Source organism: Mizuhopecten yessoensis, unplaced genomic scaffold (genome assembly GCF_002113885.1).
Source record: "Mizuhopecten yessoensis strain PY_sf001 unplaced genomic scaffold, ASM211388v2 scaffold11101, whole genome shotgun sequence".
Lineage (NCBI taxonomy): Eukaryota > Metazoa > Mollusca > Bivalvia > Pectinida > Pectinidae > Mizuhopecten > Mizuhopecten yessoensis.
In genome coordinates, this window is record NW_018408880.1 from 1,173,801 (window position 1) to 1,194,052 (window position 20,252).

Consider the following 20,252-nt stretch of genomic DNA (forward strand, 5'->3'; position numbering starts at 1 on the left):
CACTCATCGTTATTTTTCAAGTTTAATCCAGTGCAATTTACCAGATATAAAAATAAGACTAGTACTTAATAATTGGCAAACTTGTTCATGATTTCTCCAGCAGATGAAAGGATTTCACCAAAGTACCGAGTAAGTCTTTGGTCTTACACATCCCTGCCAATGTTTTCAACAGTATCCATTCCCCACGATCTACATTGTTTTTTACCTGGCTATTAAAGGTGGAACACAAATATGTTCACCTAAATGTTGGTCTTTCACTTTGAGGAATTCGAATATTGCTGTCAACTGAGGCGAAGCCAAGACCTTCTATCAAAGAAAACTGTATCAATACAAGTTACTTCTTCGTAATATAGAATATCTCATACATGTAGGTAAGATATTGATGATCTTCCTTTGTTCCTCAAGAATGTCTTCACGAGAAATATGGAGCAGTATAATAGGAAGTATTAAATGTCTCCTACTTAATAGGTTATCTCCCTTGTCAGCACAATGAAGTAACATCTTCCTTTCCAAATTTCTCCTGTTACCCATCAAAGGTTACCTAGTCTGATTAAGAGAGTTTTCTCCCTTGCCAGCACGTTGGAAGTTACAGTTGTCTCCCCTGATTTCTCCTGTTACCACTTGTAAAGGGTAAACTGATTTTATCATAATATGACAATCCATATTATTGTCAGTTATCTCCCTTTCTAGAGGGTATAACCACTATCACATTGCTTCTGTGTTGAGATAGGGATGGTTTGGTATGTCATTAAATAAATGTCCTATGGATGGCCTTCGTCATGAATCTCCTCGTACTTTTATGCCCCTTATCTGCAAAAATAGAAATATAAATGTTTTAGAACAACTTTCTACAGAATTTAAATCATTAAGATGACACCTGCTAAAACAATGTTATAGAAATATTACAAATTGTAATGATCATAAAGGTATTAATTAGGTATACATCTTTGATGCGAATTATAAAATATGATTATATAATGTTCGAAATTAGTCAGTTCTGAAATGCAGTGATGTTTATGAACTTTACAAGAAATCAATTTATAAAAGTGATTAGCATAATTTATTCAATGAATGATATTGATCTTCACCTGACCAATATTAACTGTTTATTATTTGTCTCCAGATCTGAATTTGACATGCAATTAGTAAAGTAGTGAAAAAAATAACTGTAAAAATCAAAATAATTTAAGAATAAACGATAAAAACTGTTGCAAAATGACATCAAACACTCAAATTCATTTTGTAACTAGCAGGCATAATCATTCACCGACATCAAAGGGGAATGTCAGGATATCAATAAAACATGCTTGTCACCAATTTCAAAAAGAAGAAAATACACTGTGCACTACGTACATGTAAATTGTTTTGTAATTAAATTGAAAGGTATCTGACAGAGAAGATGGGTCTTTAATGAAGCAATGTACAGGTACTATACAATGTATAGGTACTATACAATGTACAGGTACTATATACTGTACATGTACTATACACTGTACATGTACTATACAATGTACAAGTACTATACAATGTACAGGTACTATACACTGTACAGGTACTATACAATGTACAGGTAATATACAATGTACAAGTACTATACAATGTACAGGTACTATATACTGTTCAGGTACTATACAATGTACAGGTACTATACAATGTACAGGTACTACATACTGTACAGGTACTATACACTGTACATGTACTATACAATGTACAGGTAATATACAATGTACATTGTATAGTACTTGTACATTGTATATTACCTGTACATTGTAAAGTACTTGTATATTGTATAGTACCTGTACATTGTATATTACCTGTACATTGTACAGGTACTATACAATGTACAGGTAATATACAATGTACAGGTACTATACAATGGACAGGTACTATATACTGTACAGGTACTAGACAATGTACAGGTACTATACACTGTACAGGTTCTATGCAATGTACACGTACTATACAATGTACAGGTACTATACCATGTACAGGTACTATACAATGTACAGGTACTTTACAATGTACAGGTACTATACAATGGACAGGTACTATATACTGTACAGGTACTAGACAATGTACAGGTACTATACACTGTACATGTACTATATACTGTACAGTTACTATACAATGTACAGGTACTTTACAATGTACAGGTACTATACAATGGACAGGTACTATATACTGTACAGGTACTACACAATGTACAGGTACTATACACTGTACATGTACTATATACTGTACAGTTACTATACAATGTACAGGTACTTTACAATGTACAGGTACTATACAATGGACAGGTACTATACACTGTACAGGTACTTTACAATATACAAGTACTATACAATGTACAGGTACTATCCACTGTACAGGTACTATACAATGTACAGGTAATATACAATGTACAAGTACTATACAATGTACATTGTATATTACCTGTACATTGTATAGTACATGTACAGTGTATATAGTACCTGTACATTGTATAGTACCTTTACAGTATATAGTACCTGTACAGTATATAGTACCTGTACATTGTATATTACCTGTACATTGTAAAGTACTTGTATATTGTATAGTACCTCTACATTGGATAGTACCTTTACATTGTATAGTACTTGTACATTGTATAGTACATGTACAGTGTATAGTACCTGTACATTGTATAGTCCTTGTACATTGTATAGTACCTGTACATTGTGTAGTACCTGTACAGTATATAGTACCTGTACAGTGTATAGTACCTGTCCATTGTATAGTACCTGTACATTGTAAAGTACTTGTATATTGTATAGTACCTCTACATTGGATAGTACCTTTACATTGTATAGTACTTGTACATTGTATAGTACATGTACAGTGTATATAGTACCTGTACATTGTATAGTACCTGAACAGTATATAGTAACTGTACATTGTATAGTACTTGTACATTGTATATTACCTGTACATTGTATAGTACCTGTAAATTGTATAGTACCTGTACAGTGTATAGTACCTGGACATTGTATAGTACTTGTACAGTGTATAGTACCTGTACAGTGTATAGTACTTGTACATTGTATAGTACATGTACAGTGTATATAGTACCTGTACATTGTATAGTACCTATACATTGTATAGTACCTGTACATTGTACAGGTACTATATACTGTACAGGTACCATACAATGTACAGGTACTATACAATGTACAAGTACTATACAATGTACAGGTACTATACAATGTACAGGTACTTTATACTGTACAGGTACTCTTCACTGTACATGTACTATATACTGTACAGTTACTATACAATGTACAGGTACTATACAATGGACAGGTACTATACACTGTACAGGTACTATACAATATACAAGTACTTTACAATGTACAGGTACTATACACTGTACAGGTACTATATACTGTACAGGTACTATATACTGTACAGGTACTATACAATATACAAGTACTTTACAATGTACAGGTAATATACAATGTACAGGTACCATACACTGTACAGGTACTATATACTGTACAGGTACTATACAATGTACAGGTACTATACACTATACAGGTACTATACACTGTACAGGTACTATACACTGTACAGGTACTATATAATGTACAGGTACTATACAATGTACAGGTACTATATACTGTACAGGTACTATATACTGTACAGGTAACTATATACTGTACAGGTACTATATACTGTACAGGCACTATACAATGTACAGGTACTATACAATGTACAAGTACTTTACAATATACAAGTACTTTACAATATACAAGTACTTTACAATATACAAGTACTTTACAATAAAAAAGGACTATACAATGTACAGGTACTATACAATGTACAGGGACTATACAATGTACAGGTACTATATACTGTACAGGTACTATACACTTTACAGGTACTATACAATGTACAGGTACTATACACTGTACAGGTACTATACACTGTACAGGTCCTATACAATGTACAGGTACTATACAATGTACAGGTAATATATACTGTACAGGTACTATACACTGTACAGGTACTATACAATGTACATGTACTATACAATGTACAAGTACTATACAATGTACAGGTACTATCCACTGTACAGGTACTATACAATGTACAGGTACTATATACTGTACAGGTACTATATACTGTACAGATACTATACAATGTACAGGTACTATACAATGTACAAGTACTATACAATGTACAGGTACTATATAATGTACAGGTACTATACAATGTACAGGTACTATATACTGTACAGTTACTATACAATGTACAAGTACTATACAATGTACAGGTACCATACACTGTACAGGTACTATACACTGTACAGGTACTATACAATGTACAGGTACTATACAATGTACAGGTACTATATACTGTACAGGTACTATACACTGTACATGTACTACACAATGTACAGGTACTATACAATGTACAGGTACTATACACTATACAGGTACTATACACTGTACAGGTACTATACAATGTAGAGGTACTATACAATATACAAGTACTTTATAATATACAAGTACTTTACAATAAAAAAGGACTATACAATGTACAGGTACTATATAATGTACAGGTACTATACAATGTACAGGTACTTTACAATGTTCATGTAGGTACTATACACTGTACAGGTACTATACAATGTACAAGTACTATACAATGTAGAGGTACTATACACTGTACAGGTACTATACAATGTTCATGTAGGTCCTATACACTGTCCAGGTACTATATACTGTACAGGAACTATACAATATACAAGTACTATACAATGTACATGTAGGTACTATACAGACTTAACATAAAGCCTTTATAGTACCTACATGTACATTGTATAGTACCTATACATTGTATAGTACCTATACATTGTATAGTACCTGTTCAGTGTATAGTACCTGTACAGGGTATAGTACCTGTACATAGTATAGTACTTGTATATTGGAAAGTACCTGTACATTGTAAAGTACTTGTATATTGTATAGTACCTGTACAATGGACAGGTACTATACACTGTACAGGTACTATACAATGTACATGTAGGTACTATAAAGACTTAACATAAAGCCTTTCATTATATTGCCACCTCAACTATAGCAGAAATATTTCAAAGCCAATTTTATTCCCTTTTTTTACACTCTATTTTAACACCAACGAATCAATTCCATGGTGATTTTCCCTCAATTTATTGTCAAAACATAGTGCCAAAGTTTGGTTGGGAAACACGGTGGCAGTTTAACAAAGTTGTAATGTAATTTTCTCTCGGAAATTGGTCTGATGACACTGTTTGGGAAGGAAAAACAAACAGTGGCAGAATATCAAGTCTTCGTTGTAATTTTCTTCCTAAAATTGGTGTTGATGGGTATAATTTGGGTAGTTTAATGGGTATAATTTGGGTAGGAGTGAGACACAAACAGATAATTATAACATGCAAATGTAAACAAAAATATATTTAAAATAAAAAAAACATTCTTCAAATTCAACAAATTTAATCACAAACAAATGTACAATTAAGAAAATGAATAATTAAGAAAGGACTATGTATGGTTTGGGCCTATTTTGGCCCCCAGATACATCAAAAGTAAAAATCTGCAATAGAACTTTCAAATGACTGTTTCTTTAATTTTGAATACTTCCCCAGTACTATTTTGTAAATATTTATTTGTGTTTTCAATTTTCGCTGCCATGGTAACCAGGTCATATTTGCATAAATTATTGAAATTTGATTATTCAGTCAATTTTGACAGGTTTTCACCTAGTTTTTCTCTTAGTTACCATAGAGCGCACTCTTGAGCAAACTTTATATTTCTCATAAAGATGTATTACAGGTGCCTACACATTATCCTTTGATATTAAGTTTTTTCAAACATGCGCTCTATAGTTTCTAGGAGAAAAACTATGCAAAATATCACAATATTCACTGAATATTCATTTTTTTCTAATTTATGCAACTTTGAACTTGTTATTATGGCAACAAGAATTAGAAATATAAATAAATATTTTCATTATAGTATTTGGGAAGTATTCGAAATTAAAGAAACAGTCATTTCAAAGTTCATTTAAAGGTTTTGAATTTTGATGCATTTGGGGCCCAAATCACACCCAAACCATACATATATATAGTCCTTTATTAAGTCATCAACAAGTTAAAACTAGTTCAGGCTTTTACAAAACATTAGAATGATATCAGTTGTACACTGTGGATCAATGGAGGTGAAAGTGAGGTCAATCAAATCTAATGTGAGGCTGATTATTTTCAGAACGAGGCTCAGTATTACAAGGGCATGCACCTTTGGGACTACCTCAATATGTTCCTGGGATTCGGGAAGTACAGGCAGACTTTTCTGTATCTCCTCTATAAACTTGCTAGCTGGGTTTTCCATCCACTGATTTAGTGATAAAATTGAACGATTTAATTATGATGAATACTTGGTTTAATAAAAAAACAAAAAAACAAAAAAACAAACAATTATGATGAATTATTAAGGATTGTGATCCCCGAAACCAGAAACTGTAACTTAGTGTTGGGAACTGTTTTTTCTGGCATGACAATGATTTAAATAAATTATTTCTGAAAAGAAAACCATGCCTTGCAAGAAATATTCAAGATGAAATATACAAAATATAATCAACAACAGTGTTCTGAATGGAAAAAAAGTCTGCGGGGACTGATTGAGCTTTGAAAAACTGGACTTCAGATTGTTATAGAATCGCTCTAACTGATAGAGCTACCTGTAAACCAATGGTCAACAGAGTGTCATCTTTGTTAAGGCAGTGACGTAAATTTCAGATCATGAAACAAACAGCCATTTCTAAATATCAAGGTAATATAGTTGGATTATTGTCTAAAAATGACCTGAACATTGTCCTTTATAACAATCTTTATATAACTAGATTTTATCAGTATATAAGATGTAAATATCCATTTTTAAGCATTTTCTGTATAAAAAGAAAATTGCAACAATTTTTGAATTAAATTGTTTGTTTTCTGCTGAAAAAGAAATCATCTGATATTGTGTTCAATTCTTTGGATTATTAGTAATTTTGTGGTCTGTGTTTTGTTGGACTAGATAACCTAACTTTGGTATTCTCTAAGCAATGGAAGAAATGGGATAAATGTTAAAATAACACTACTCTATTGGGGAAGGAGACACTAACCACCAGGAACTATCTACAGGTTAATAAGATTTAATGTCACCCTCATCCAACAGACTTCAGTTCTTGTTAGTACCGAAAAGATCAATTATTTCTAAATAATCCTTAAAACCAATGACAATTTTTTTTTTTTAATTATGATGTTTGATACTTACTGATCAAAATACTTTTTCAAGTGTTCTCATATAGGTAATCATATTCAAATCAATAAAACATATAAACTTGAAATGAGTTAACATCATTTACAGAAAAAACATATGGAAGGAATGACAAAGAGTCAGTGCTTCCTAAATTTCCCTTGTCAGGATAGTATATTAACAATAAACACTCTTATTTTTTATTGAATTATTGAATTATTAAAAATCAGTCCTTGTATAATTTTTGTGTTTAAAAAGTGAAATAAAATATTCCCCGATAAAGATATCTGAAGATAATTTTGTTTCTGTCTTTTTTTTAAAAGTTAAATATTGCATTGCATATTGAATCAATAGTAAAAGGGCTCTACTGATGTATGCCACAACAAGGTAGATAACTCTATCTAACTGGTGATTTTACTAACTCATGTTAGTGACTGAAGCCTGTTAGTCAATGGAACGAATTGCAGACTGTAGGAACTCTCACCCCTAGACTAAAAGCTCTTGTAAGACAAAAATAGAATGGGGGAAAAAATTGAATAAATAAATATTCATACGAAATTGGAGTTGCCGATCGTTTTAGTCGCTCGAACACAATGTTGATATACTCTTGGGTGAGAATAGAAGTCGGGATTTTCGTAATGTCTGTCGGCCCCGTTCGAGCAGTTTGGGGCTTTCCCTTGTAGTCTTTCAGATTTCTAGTGAGAATTCTATCTATAGCTTCCTCTGTTAATCCAGTCTGCATTTTGATTGGTCGAAAAAACAAAGTTAGGATTTTTTTCTTTTTTTAAAGATGGTACCGTTTTCCACTACATCTACTTGATCTTAAGTGTGAGTCAACTTAAGTTTCTTAATTAATGTAAAATGATATGCTTAAAAAGGAACTAAGAAATGCAATACAAAATCAATCAATATGATATCACAGTTATTTAAATTTAACTCTCTCAATACTACTGTATGATGTCATCTAAACCAACTCTGTGGTTCCAGGATGGCTACTGGCTTCCTTGATGAAACAGTGTATTGTTTAATAAATAATTTATGAGATTATTGCTAAAAACAAATTAGAGAAACTGCGATATACCCCCTGCTTGTGCTTCTCATGTTTTTTTGTGCAGAAAATAAAGATTCAAGGGCCATAACTCCAAAAAATAGTTGAATCACAAATCCTTTCTTCATTCACATATACTTTAACTGTGCCAAGTTACAAAACATTCCATGAACTGTTAAGGAAGCGTTAATGCTCTTTGTTTGCAGGGTTTATAACAAAAGGTAAGGGTTCATTGATTGGAATACTGGATATTTAATTGGATCAGTCGTTACTTTTTGTTTTTATTATTTCTGAAATTGTACTTTATGAATAAGAATATATATTAAATGGAGCAGGACATTTTTAACTCTCACTCTTCATATACTCCATACAGCTGGAAAAGACAGCTTGGCGCTCCCTAAGGGGAGATAACCTCATGCATCATAATAACACAATAGAAAAGGATCAATATTATGAAACAACAGGAATAATATTACATGACATCACAATCAGTATTCACAGGAGAGGAAATAAAAATCGGGACAGAAAACATATTACAAATGCATGGTGATAACCAATGTTTTTGAAGATATTATTGACAAGATGGGAGAAATAGAATTTATGCCAGAGAAATCTCAAACCCTCGGGGTGTGTCACCATATCCTCTTGAAGCAAACCTAGCTCAGGTGAAACAATAAAAAATGGGACCCCTTGAGAAAGATTTCTTGAGATTTCTCTGTCATACAAAATGGTTAATGAAGATTATATTGGTCAATATATTATTGACTGAAACATTTATAGGATTTAACAGCACATCAAACACACTATGTTATCGCGTCAAATTCATGTAGTTACACCGTAGACTTTTCTTTTTAATTTGGATTTTCTGCACTATCAATGACCTTGTTTTCACCACCTATGGATATGCTACATTAACAGTTTTACCCATAATTTGTTTTTGATTCTTTAAATACTTTCTCAAATATTTTAACTGTAATTTGCCTGTTACATAATCTCCCTTTTTTACATGTACCTGTGAATTATGTTAGAGTTATTCCCCTTTAAATGTTTTTTATAACCCTGTCAAATTTGTCATTGGCTCCGTTTTTTCTCTCTTTAATATTTGTACAGAACTCTTTAGGAAAAACTTATATGCATACCAAATTAAGGTATCATATAGCCCTGATTTTTTCTTTGGAGCAAAAGCCAGACATAGATACAAATTTCATACTTCAAAATATGGCCTTAATTGATTGATCTCATTCCAATCATATAGCTTCGAAACATTTCATGTCGTTTCTCTTCACTTGAAAAGTGAGACAGGAACAAAAACTGCTTATAAGAACCGTTTTATTTAAGATTACATTGGGAAATACAAAACAATAGCCGAACGAACAGATTCTGAAGCGAAAATCGAAAACAGCGAATAAAAGTCTAATAAATGTGTGACCTCATGAAAGTCAATTAACAATAATTTATTTCACAAACCACTTACATTTGTCAGACAATATGAATGCCGAGATACGATTCACAACATCGAAGAATAATCTGTTTTTATATATTTGAAATAGACTTTTGAAATCCACAAAATGTAAGTGGTTTATCAGCATTAATGATCAAAGTAGCAAACACATTTTTATATAATCATTTAATTTTTAAGCTACCAGGGCCGTTATTTTTATTTAACATACAGGATCACAATTAGTTAAATGACACTGATTTTTTTCTTCTTTTAATATTCCAATCGTAAAATTTCATTGACCTTTCAAAATTATGAACAAGTTTTTCAAGTGAGCCCAGGAATTAAATCTAATTGAGTTTGTTAATTTCTTTCTAAACATTCAGTGTCATCTGTGTTGGTAATTACTGGGGATTTATCATAATACACACACACAGTTAATTATACAGCAGAGAATCTGCTCCCATCGGCATTTACCTTAGGAATACTTTCTTCCCGATAAAGCGTCTGAAATCAGGTTATCCATTTACATTTATATTGAGTCCTACTTTACCAATATATAAATACATAGTAAAAACAAAATTATGAGACCCTCCCTAGGCCTCTCAATAACGATTTTGAAAGTCTGAAGCAATTCAGAATTATATTCCACTTTTTTTTTTATATAACTTCAAAGAATTGCATGAATTTTTATGGAATTTTACCCTACTTTGACAAAGAATAATAGAAAACTTTAATTAAACCATAATTGCAGGCCTATAGTAATTCTTTCTTGAAAACAGTCATTATAGAACTTTTAATAGAATATATACATGGTGATTTGTTATGCTGAAATCATGCGAGGCACATAAATTTAGTTTTATATTTTGTCCCAAAAAAAAATCCTGAATGTACCAAAGTTTGAATCACCAATGTTGTTTTATTCTTTAATTGCCAAACTGACAGATTATAACAAAAAATAACTGCATAATAAAAACTTTTTATTTTTTTGCAAAAAGAAATGCTGACCACAACAAACAGCGAGAACACGCGACAGAGAACATGTGTCACAAACATGCGTCACGCTGATCTCCGACATTTGTACCTACCAGTGGGCCGGGCGTTCTACTAATGCGCTGCCTTCCCACTAGCTTGGTCGCGTCCTCAGACATCCCCGGAAGAGGCGTGGCCATAAACCCTGTGGAGGCTGTGGCCGCGGGTGTCGTGGTTTGGCGAGTAAATGACTTGTATAAAGGACCAGATCTGAAGTGAAGGTAGTAATAGATTTAGTATGTCACATGGTTCAATTCCTATACAAGATAAAATGGTTTGACAGGTAAATGTCTTGTGTAGAAAAGGTCAGACCTGTGATACAGGTATTACAAGATTTAGGATGCCCTATAGCATAGTGGTTCTTGTGCATACAGGACCAAACTCTTCAGAAGGTAGTAATAGATTTAGTATGTCACTTGGTATACCAGTAAATATTTTGTATATCAAACCAGACTTGTAGTGGTGAAATAAAATTCAATGTAGTCAGGTAGGTAAAATGTTGTTTACATAAGACCATACTCTACAGAAGGTAGGAATAGATTTAGTATGTCACATGATTCAATGAAGGTATTTATATAGAAAAGGTCAAACCTGTGATACAGGTATCAAAAGAGTAAGATTTCACACGTCATAGAGGTTGTCAGAAAAACATCATGTACATACGGACCAACTCTACAGAAGGTAGGAATAGATTTAGTATGTCACATAATTCAATGAAGGTATTTATATAGAAAAGGTCAGACCTGTGATACAGGTATCAAAAGAGTAAGATTTCACACGTCATAGAGGTTGTCAGAAAAACATCATGTACATACGGACCAACTCTACAGAAGGTAGGAATAGATTTAGTATGTCACATAATTCAATGAAGGTATTTATATAGAAAAGGTCAGACCTGTGATACAGGTATCAAAAGAGTAAGATTTCACACGTCATAGAGGTTGTCAGAAAAACATCATGTACATACGGACCAACTCTACAGAAGGTAGGAATAGATTTAGTATGTCACATAATTCAATGAAGGTATTTATATAGAAAAGGTCAGACCTGTGATACAGGTATAAAAAGAGTAAGGTTTCACATGGCATGGTGGTTTGTCAGAAAAACATCATGTAAATACAGGGCCAACTCTACAGAAGGTAGTAATAGATTTAGTATTCACATAAAAATATTATCAACTCATTAACATGACCAATTTACAAAAGATTAAAGTAAAACGCATTGCAAAGGTATATTCATAAATATAAGGACATGGACTGAATTTGTTTGTGTCAGTAAGTTAGGAGTAACAATAGCGTAACTATGACATGTTTTGGGGCAATACATTTATGTCCAATACTGCAGGATGTCAATTGCAAGTGTCAATATAGTCAGGTTTCAATGTATATTACAGTTACAACTTTAAAAGTTAGGTGTCGGTAAAGCTAGGCTCTACTACAAAATATTTAGTTATCTTTAAAACTGATATTAAATAAATAATTATAGGTCATGCATACAAATAAGCATTAGTTGAATATGAACTGGTTATAAGGTTGCAAGATACAAGCAATGTTTATAAAGCAATACAAATGTTATATGCAAATTATTATAAAAGAAACATATCCTAATTCTATGTCGGAACTTTCTGAAAGGAATACCTTTATTGTAATACACCGACAATCTGCTGTTATGATAATTGGATGACAACTGGGAAAATTGGCAACTTTTGTCATGATAAGACTAGCTGTAGGAAGTCCAGGTCAAATCAATTTTACTTTATTTTGAAATTTTAGTTATCGGACCATATAATAGAGTTGATTGGAGGTAGAGCTACAGTTCCAGCAGCTGATATAAGACCAGATGGTATGAAATATACTACAAATATTAGAGATAAATCTGGTGGAATGTGATACATATATATCAAAAAACAAAATAGTTCTTGGTTAATAAACAACTGGAGTGAATATGGCTGTCATGAAAAAAATGGACATTGTCTTATTGGTCTTGACAGAATTGGTCTGTGTCAGAAACAAGACGGCTATATATCAGTTAAATGATCAGAAAACAATCGAATTATGCTTTGTTGCATTCTCTTTTTTAAAACAGGTAGATATCGTAGATCACACACAAGATAGATGCTGTTTGATTTATAACATCAATATGGCTGCCAAATGTGTATACCTGGCTGTTTTCTTGTTGTTATTGGAAACATGGCTACCCGCGCCTATACCGGACAGGTGAAAACTACCGAGAGTGGTTGTGTCTCGGTGGAGGTACGGGTTATTTCGAGCCGTGACAGGAATGGTGGTAGAAACACCTTCTACATCACTTTCACTGCCACCTTCCTCAGAACTGTGAAAAAGCACGGCCATTGTTAGTCAGCTTAGCCAATCAAACAGCAAGATAAAATGTTAGAAGGCCAGCACAGCCTATCACATATAACCAAACTCCAAAATTTAAAGTTGAAAAATGATATTTGTTAAAAGGTTAGTAATATCAATAAAAGTATATAAACCAGCTATAAAAAACAGAACATGGATTTTGCAATTTCTTTCTTGAATAAGCTTCATAAGTTTCCCAAATTCAATTAGATTTTTTTTTTAAATAGTATCAACAAAATTCAATTTTAAAGGAAACAAATCACACATTTATGGTGTTACATTATCATACTAAATTTGCACAAAATTTAATGTAATGTTTGCATAATTGCTGCTAAATATAATCCTTTACTGTATAGATACCTGGTATATTATTTTCATAATTCGCTATGATTTTATATTAAAACAACAATAAAAACAAGCCCCACACATTTTGAGATAATTTGCAACATAGAAGAAACATTTCACTGCAGTGAACCTATGATAAGACCACGCTCAGTTATAAGCCCACCCATTTATTAACTCATTCACCCCTGAAGACACCTTTGAACTCTTCCAATTCAAAGGTTGGAATAGTTCATTATCACATTTCAGGGGTGAATGAGTTAAACAGATTCTTATAGAAGAAATTCACATCTTAACATTTTAGTTACTTATACGCTAGAAAAGCATGTCAATTCTAAATGATAATTGCGTAAAAGCAAAAAAAACAACACGTGTGAATATTTTCAAAATAGAAATCACACAGATCTTTCTGTCAGAATGTCAAGGTCCAAACCTGTTGCTCTCTTAATTTAAATTTCGACAAAAATTATTAAATGGTTTCTGATTGAAATTCGACTATGCAATAGGAACAAATAGAAGCTTTGGAAAATTTTGTTTTTGTAAAGAACGTACCTATAAAGATTTCAATTCATTAACGTGCGTCATGCCATTGAGCATGTAAGGAATATGTGTTTTAGTCCTTCAAAAAATCGGAGACTTGAGTCTAGCGGTACCATTAATTTAAGGCTATAAATGCGAAGGGTAAAATTTGGAAATGAGCTCCGAACCCATTGAAAAATAGATCCATGGTCTCATCATAAGCAAGATAAGATATATTTGACCGTATTAAATAATATTTTAAAATATGTTAAAAATAAGATGGATTACTAGGTATAAACCATATTAGTGCAACATTATAACATGATTTTTTTTAGTTAGATAATTTAGCTAATTGTTATATTTATCTAAGCATGCAAATTATAATACCAGGTAATATAAATAAACATTATACCAAATATAAATGCATAAATATGTTTTAACAAAATTTTCTACCATTTCATTGCTTTGACTCTCGAGCTCCATGCCATGTGACCTACCTTATCTCCCTTGGTTGTGGAATTGTAGAGGGCAGCACTGCAGGTGCCATTTCTCTGAAAGTGTCAGCTGTAAATTTGAAGCAAAGAGAAAGTGATAAAAAAATTGTGAAATCAATAAACCAATTCTGTTTTTATAATTTTTCCTATGTAAAAAGAAATATGAAAATTTATGCATTTTTGAAGTTTTCAATTGCATTCAAAATTCAAATCGCATGAAGAGTCCCAAGATTGGTGATGTACTAGTTGGAAATAGTCTTCAGTGTTTTGGGTAAATATTTTATATCTACGTTCACATGGACATTTTAATTTTCATAACTAGAAATTCATATCTGAGCTGAATTATATACAAATAAACATATATATATATATAGTGTGTAACAAGTTTTTAGCTAGCCAGGGTTATAGAGCTGAAACGATCAATACGCATTACTCACCATACGATACGTATAAGGTTACGATGCTTATAATACCATACGCATCACGATACACATATCTGTTTCGTAACATTTGAGTGCAGGACTTTACAGTTTTGTCATAGACTTAAACAGTATTTACGTTCAAAATACATTTTTGTATAATTTTATAATTTTTAGTACTTTTGGGTATGACTGCACAGTGGACCACATCTTTACTGAAGGTTTCCAAAGAAAACCCAACTAATTTGACTTCTTTTAAGTTCGATAAAAAAAAAAGATTGATTTTTTTTTATTTTTTTTGTGTGTATATATCAATACAGACAAACAAAGCAATAAGATATGATACACAAGAAAGTATCACGACACGATATGATTTGATGAATCATTACAGCCCTATTCCGTCTTTTTTCATTGCAGCGTTATCTGCTCTTGTGAGCAGGTATTGATTGTTACGTCATTGGTTTGTGTGAGAAAATTACGTTGTTTTCTCAAAAAATGATGACGTTACTCTCACAAACTAATGACGTAACAATCAATACCTGCCCACAAGAGCAGATAACTCTGCAATACGAAAAGACGGAATAGCCAAGGTCAACCGTGATATTTTCTGCTGCAGTCATTGCGACAAGTTTCACTGGTCTCAATGAGAAGAAGGTCTATCACCAGACTGTAGTAATATTCCGTGTTATAATAGACATTTCTGCTGAATTATGTCACTATATTACAGATTTTGCAGCTTGTATAAAGTGTAAGATATATAACTTGTTATAAAGAAGATCACACATTTGAAGATTAGTGACTTTGAAGCATTTCACACACCTTGAATCTTCTTCGTGTATGTGTCAACTCTAAAATTTCTTCCGTTAGCTTAAGTTATATCATTTGTCTTTTAAACATATTTAAAACAAATGGAAGCGCTGAATTTTTTTTTCTTCTTTAAAAAATGTAAAATCTAAAAGTAACACCATAGCATCATAGTTCGTTCTTTTAGCTGCAATCTTCTTTTAGAGAGCCCACACACAAATATTTCCACACAAATTGTTAGCAAACTATACTTGACATATATTCTATGAACTATCTGGAAAACATAACAAGGGAGTAACACTAATTTACAACTCATAAAAAACACACAAATAAAGGTAAAACAGACAAGAACCTCTCTAATCTGGAGAAATTGGTTTAAAAAAACAACCAATCAACAGAAAAATCAAGAAAGTAATAAATCACATTTTCAATTTGCTAGATTTGCACAAAACCCTTTCAGTCCAGATTAACATGAGGTTCCTCAAACCTCAAACCAATTATGTCTGATAGAATTTTAAATCTCAGGACATGTATCAATCGCTATAGCAACAGCACACAAAGCTAGCAACACATCTACTATGGTAAATCACTTTATTTAATGCCTTCATTAAAACCTCGTTATACTGCCACTGTTTGCTCAGAGAAATGTTGGCATTATAAAGGGATAAGGTGGTAAACTGAGGGAAATGTATAAAGGAATTCTTAAGAAAAACAGAAAAAAATGGCAATTACGGGAAATATACTGGTGGTATCTGAGGTGGCAAATGGAACAAGGGTCATTATATTGAGGTTTTACTGTACTTTGCCTGAAGAATTAATAAACGAATAGTTGAATTCGTGATTGAGAGGATACTTTTTCAACATTGAAAGAAATCATCAATGGAATTTAAGTTTGCAAAAAATATGAATTTGCTAATGAGTCTCAATGCAAATTGAAGTGAAAATTAATCTCTCATGTAAATAAAGTGATCTACTGTTGCTCAATAATAATGAAACGAAAAGCTTTTTTCAAAAATATTAATTTAAACTGCAAGAACATACAATAGATAAACATTCGCCCTTCCTCGGTAAAATACATAGGTACTCCATATATTTATTTTTTTTCTAATTTGAATACGGAAATTTGATGAAAGAGATATTTGTCCTTATTATGTAGAGTGAAAAAGGCAAAAAGTTAAACTGCAGCAGATATTGAATTGAAAATTAAAAAAAGATAAAAATCTGATTTTCAAATTAAGAAATTTTGAAAAAAGGGGAAAAATGAGGTTGTCATCACTTGATAATATTATACAGGTTTATTTCCCAGCAAAAGCGATCAAAGAGTGAATAATACAAAGTGTTAATTCCAACACGACTGTAAAAAAAAAATCGTCAAACTCCTGGTCACTCCACGCTTAAACAACACACGTTTATAAACTAGACCTAGAAATGTTGACTCTCTTCGTAGAAAAGACGACTCTCTGGGCCGCAGCCTCGCTAGAGTTTCCGCAATTGTCGGCATGCCATCACACAAAGCTATGCGAAAATTACGCCTCAAAGCTGGTGGGGTCAAAGGTCGTGTCTGTTGCAAGGAGACAATTCTCCGCTGGTAATGTGTAAAGCTTGGTTCAGGCATCTCATCACTATCAGTTGTCGTACACTAATGAAGCCGTAAGAAAAAAGGAAGATAATTCATAATTCAACGTTCTAAAAGCAAAAATGGTGTACTGAGTAAAGGGATATTTCTGCATAAAGATAGTCCTTTGAATTTTTTTCTTGTTTTCAATTTTTTTTTAAGTCCTAATGTTAATTTTTTTTTTAACATTATTATTACAAGAGGCCAAGTTGGCCACCTGTACAGCGATGAAAAATCCAAAGAATAACGTTTCAGCAGAAATAGCTTAAAGTCTTCAGTACACCAACATTATATAACAACAAAACTTACCTGCATGTGTATAACTTGTACGAATATTTAATCCTACGAGTGTCTGGGCGATGTTGGGTGTCCCCTCGCTCAGCGCCACCTGTAGGCGACGTTGTAATTCATCATTTGTTAGTGATCGGTTCAGTTGTTGATGAACAGGCATCAACGACTGAGGACAAGAACACAGTCCATCTTCCAGTTCACACTATAGTCACACGATTGTCACACGATTTGAGTGATGATGCAGAGTAACGAAGCCGAGCAAGAAAAAGAATTAAAAGCCATACATGAGTAAATACATCAAGCAATACAACTAGCAGCGATTTTTTTTTTGAGTTAGTAGATGTTATCTATAACTAGCCATGAGTAACTTGTTAACTGTAGTCAAAGTAAGACGAAAACATTGATCAGCATATTTTATTTGAATATTCTATTTTCCCCAATTACAAACAGTATCTTTTTTTAACTTTAATTTTTTTTTCTCATCGTACCAAAATGGGCCCAAAATACTTTACATCTAAATGTAAAGCAACACCAATTACACAGATGATCAGTTCATCTCTCAGCATAATAATTTGGTTAACTCATCCACCCCTGAAATTTTATAATGAACTATTCCAACTTTTAAATCGGAAGAGTTCAAATTTGTCTTCAGGGGTGAATGAGTTAATACAATGTCTCCGGACAAATTAGACCAATGCATGCATTGTCTTCCAACAAATTAACACAAGTATTATTATCATCTGAAAGATGTAATAGATTCACTTATGATTTTTTTTTCTGTGTGATGGTGGAGTCTAATCTAGTCTAGTCTAGCTTCTAAGGGGAATAACTCTGTCCCCTAGCTATATCTCATGCATGTCTTATTCCGTCTTTGCGTTTTGCAGAGTTATCTTTTCTTGGGAGCAGGTATTGATTGTTACGTCACTGGTTTGTGAGAGTAACGTCATCAATTTTCGACAAAACGACGTAATTTTCTCGCACAAACCAATGACGTAACAATCAATACCTGCTCCCAAGAGAAGATAACTCTGCAATACGCAAAGACGGAATATATGGAATCAAATCATATTTTTACAAATAAAAATTTGACCATGGAATTGAAATTCAAACATTTCTAATATTTTGGCCCTTTTGGTTAATAATAAATTTGCATGAATTGAAAGAAAGGGAGTTGTGAAAAGGGTTCTAATTTTTTGCAGCTATCATAATTACAACCCAAAAAATTAATAGCAAATTCATTCATCCATCAGAAAGTGTCATGATTCACTACACATAAAATTTGTAAAAAATATTTCCAACATAATTGACCATTTTATCAATTTCACAAAAATAAGGAACCACAAGAACAGGACTTTTCCAGCATTATTTTTAGGATAACCTTAATGTCTTATTATTCAGGTTAATGACATTAATAACAACACAGGCTAAAGTTAATAGTTTTTACATCAAAACATAATTAAGACAACAATGGAATATCAGCTGCTATCAACCAGATACTTACTTCCTATAAAGAAAATATTTCAGAAAAGATTTGTTTATGATGTGATATACTATAACTTAAGTATGTAGTTTCTATGGATAAGGTACAGAATATGTATGTTATGGTAAGTATTACTGGAATGAAATTAACTTTCAATCTAGCTTCCTTCAGACACAGAGGTGTCCTGTATAAAAAGGTTCCACTACACATTTCATATCACACACTAGCCCAAATAGTCACATATTAGCTGCCATGGATGAATATGTATGAATTGTCAAGTCTCACTTTAGTTAAAGTTTATGCCTTCCTTAATAAATACAGTAAAATCTTGACACAACACCTTTAAAAAAAAATCTAAAATAAACATAAACAATAAATATAATTAATTAATATCAACTTATTAATAAAGAATCTCTAAATAAAATTCCATATTTAACCCTTTTTTTAACTTCACCCCATCATTTTTCAACACATGGACTGATTGATTTAAAAAAGAAACCTCATTTAACAATGACCTAGCACTAGGCATAATTTTGTCAAAACTAAACCTTATCGGTTGTGGCCCTCTGAAGCATTAAAGTTAAGGCTTCTTTGGTAAATAAAATTTATTTGTCCAATTACATTTTAAAAAAACCTCAAGCATAACAACTACAGAAAATGAGCAAATGTTGGTTTAGAATTTTCATTTTTTTCATTTGTCCATTTGTCAAAAAGGGATAAAATTGGAGCTGAGAGCAGCCAATGTGATATGAAAAATCTCTGCCACGTCACATTCACCACGTAATCTAGCCTACGCCACGCCAACAACATGACGAGCGAACACGACATATAGACCCACGCGATGAGGTAACCGGAGCCCCACCTGTAGTTTCAACCAAGTGTCCATGTACCATGCTCTCTCACTAATGGGTATAGTAGAATTGGTGGAAATCTTCAGGATAAAGAAAACAAGAAATAGTCTTGTGTTGCTATGACGATAATGTGTGGTTTAAAAAAAATATTACTTTACAAAATACTGAGTAAAATATGTCGGAATGTCAACCAAAAATATATATAGATTTAAAATAAGAATATCTTAGAAAGATTCAGATTCAGTAAATTAGGTTTTCTTGGTT

General features: G+C 32.3%; 1 protein-coding gene across 23 annotated transcripts in view; it reads right to left on the reverse strand.

Annotated features, from left to right (window-relative positions):
* Window positions 1–307: 307 nt before the first annotated feature.
* LOC110465752 (cytosolic carboxypeptidase 2-like) overlaps window positions 308–20,252 on the reverse strand; it is a 182,256-nt gene continuing 162,311 nt past the window's right edge. For 12 of the 23 annotated variants that reach the window (XM_021521794.1, XM_021521795.1, XM_021521796.1 and 9 more), the window contains 7 exons: window positions 17,174–17,390; window positions 14,532–14,598; window positions 12,974–13,144; window positions 10,870–11,023; window positions 10,259–10,288; window positions 7,850–8,031; window positions 308–810 (listed from right to left, as the gene is read on the reverse strand). In XM_021521794.1, coding sequence (XP_021377469.1) covers window positions 807–810; window positions 7,850–8,031; window positions 10,259–10,288; window positions 10,870–11,023; window positions 12,974–13,144; window positions 14,532–14,598; window positions 17,174–17,390 — 825 coding nt within the window. In that variant the 3' untranslated portion in view covers window positions 308–806. Of the gene's footprint in view, window positions 811–6,305; window positions 6,390–7,849; window positions 8,032–10,258; window positions 10,289–10,869; window positions 11,024–12,973; window positions 13,145–14,531; window positions 14,599–17,173; window positions 17,391–17,675; window positions 17,860–20,252 lie in introns of all 23 variants that reach the window. The other 11 variants (XM_021521798.1, XM_021521816.1, XM_021521802.1 and 8 more) reach the window with 10 other exon arrangements.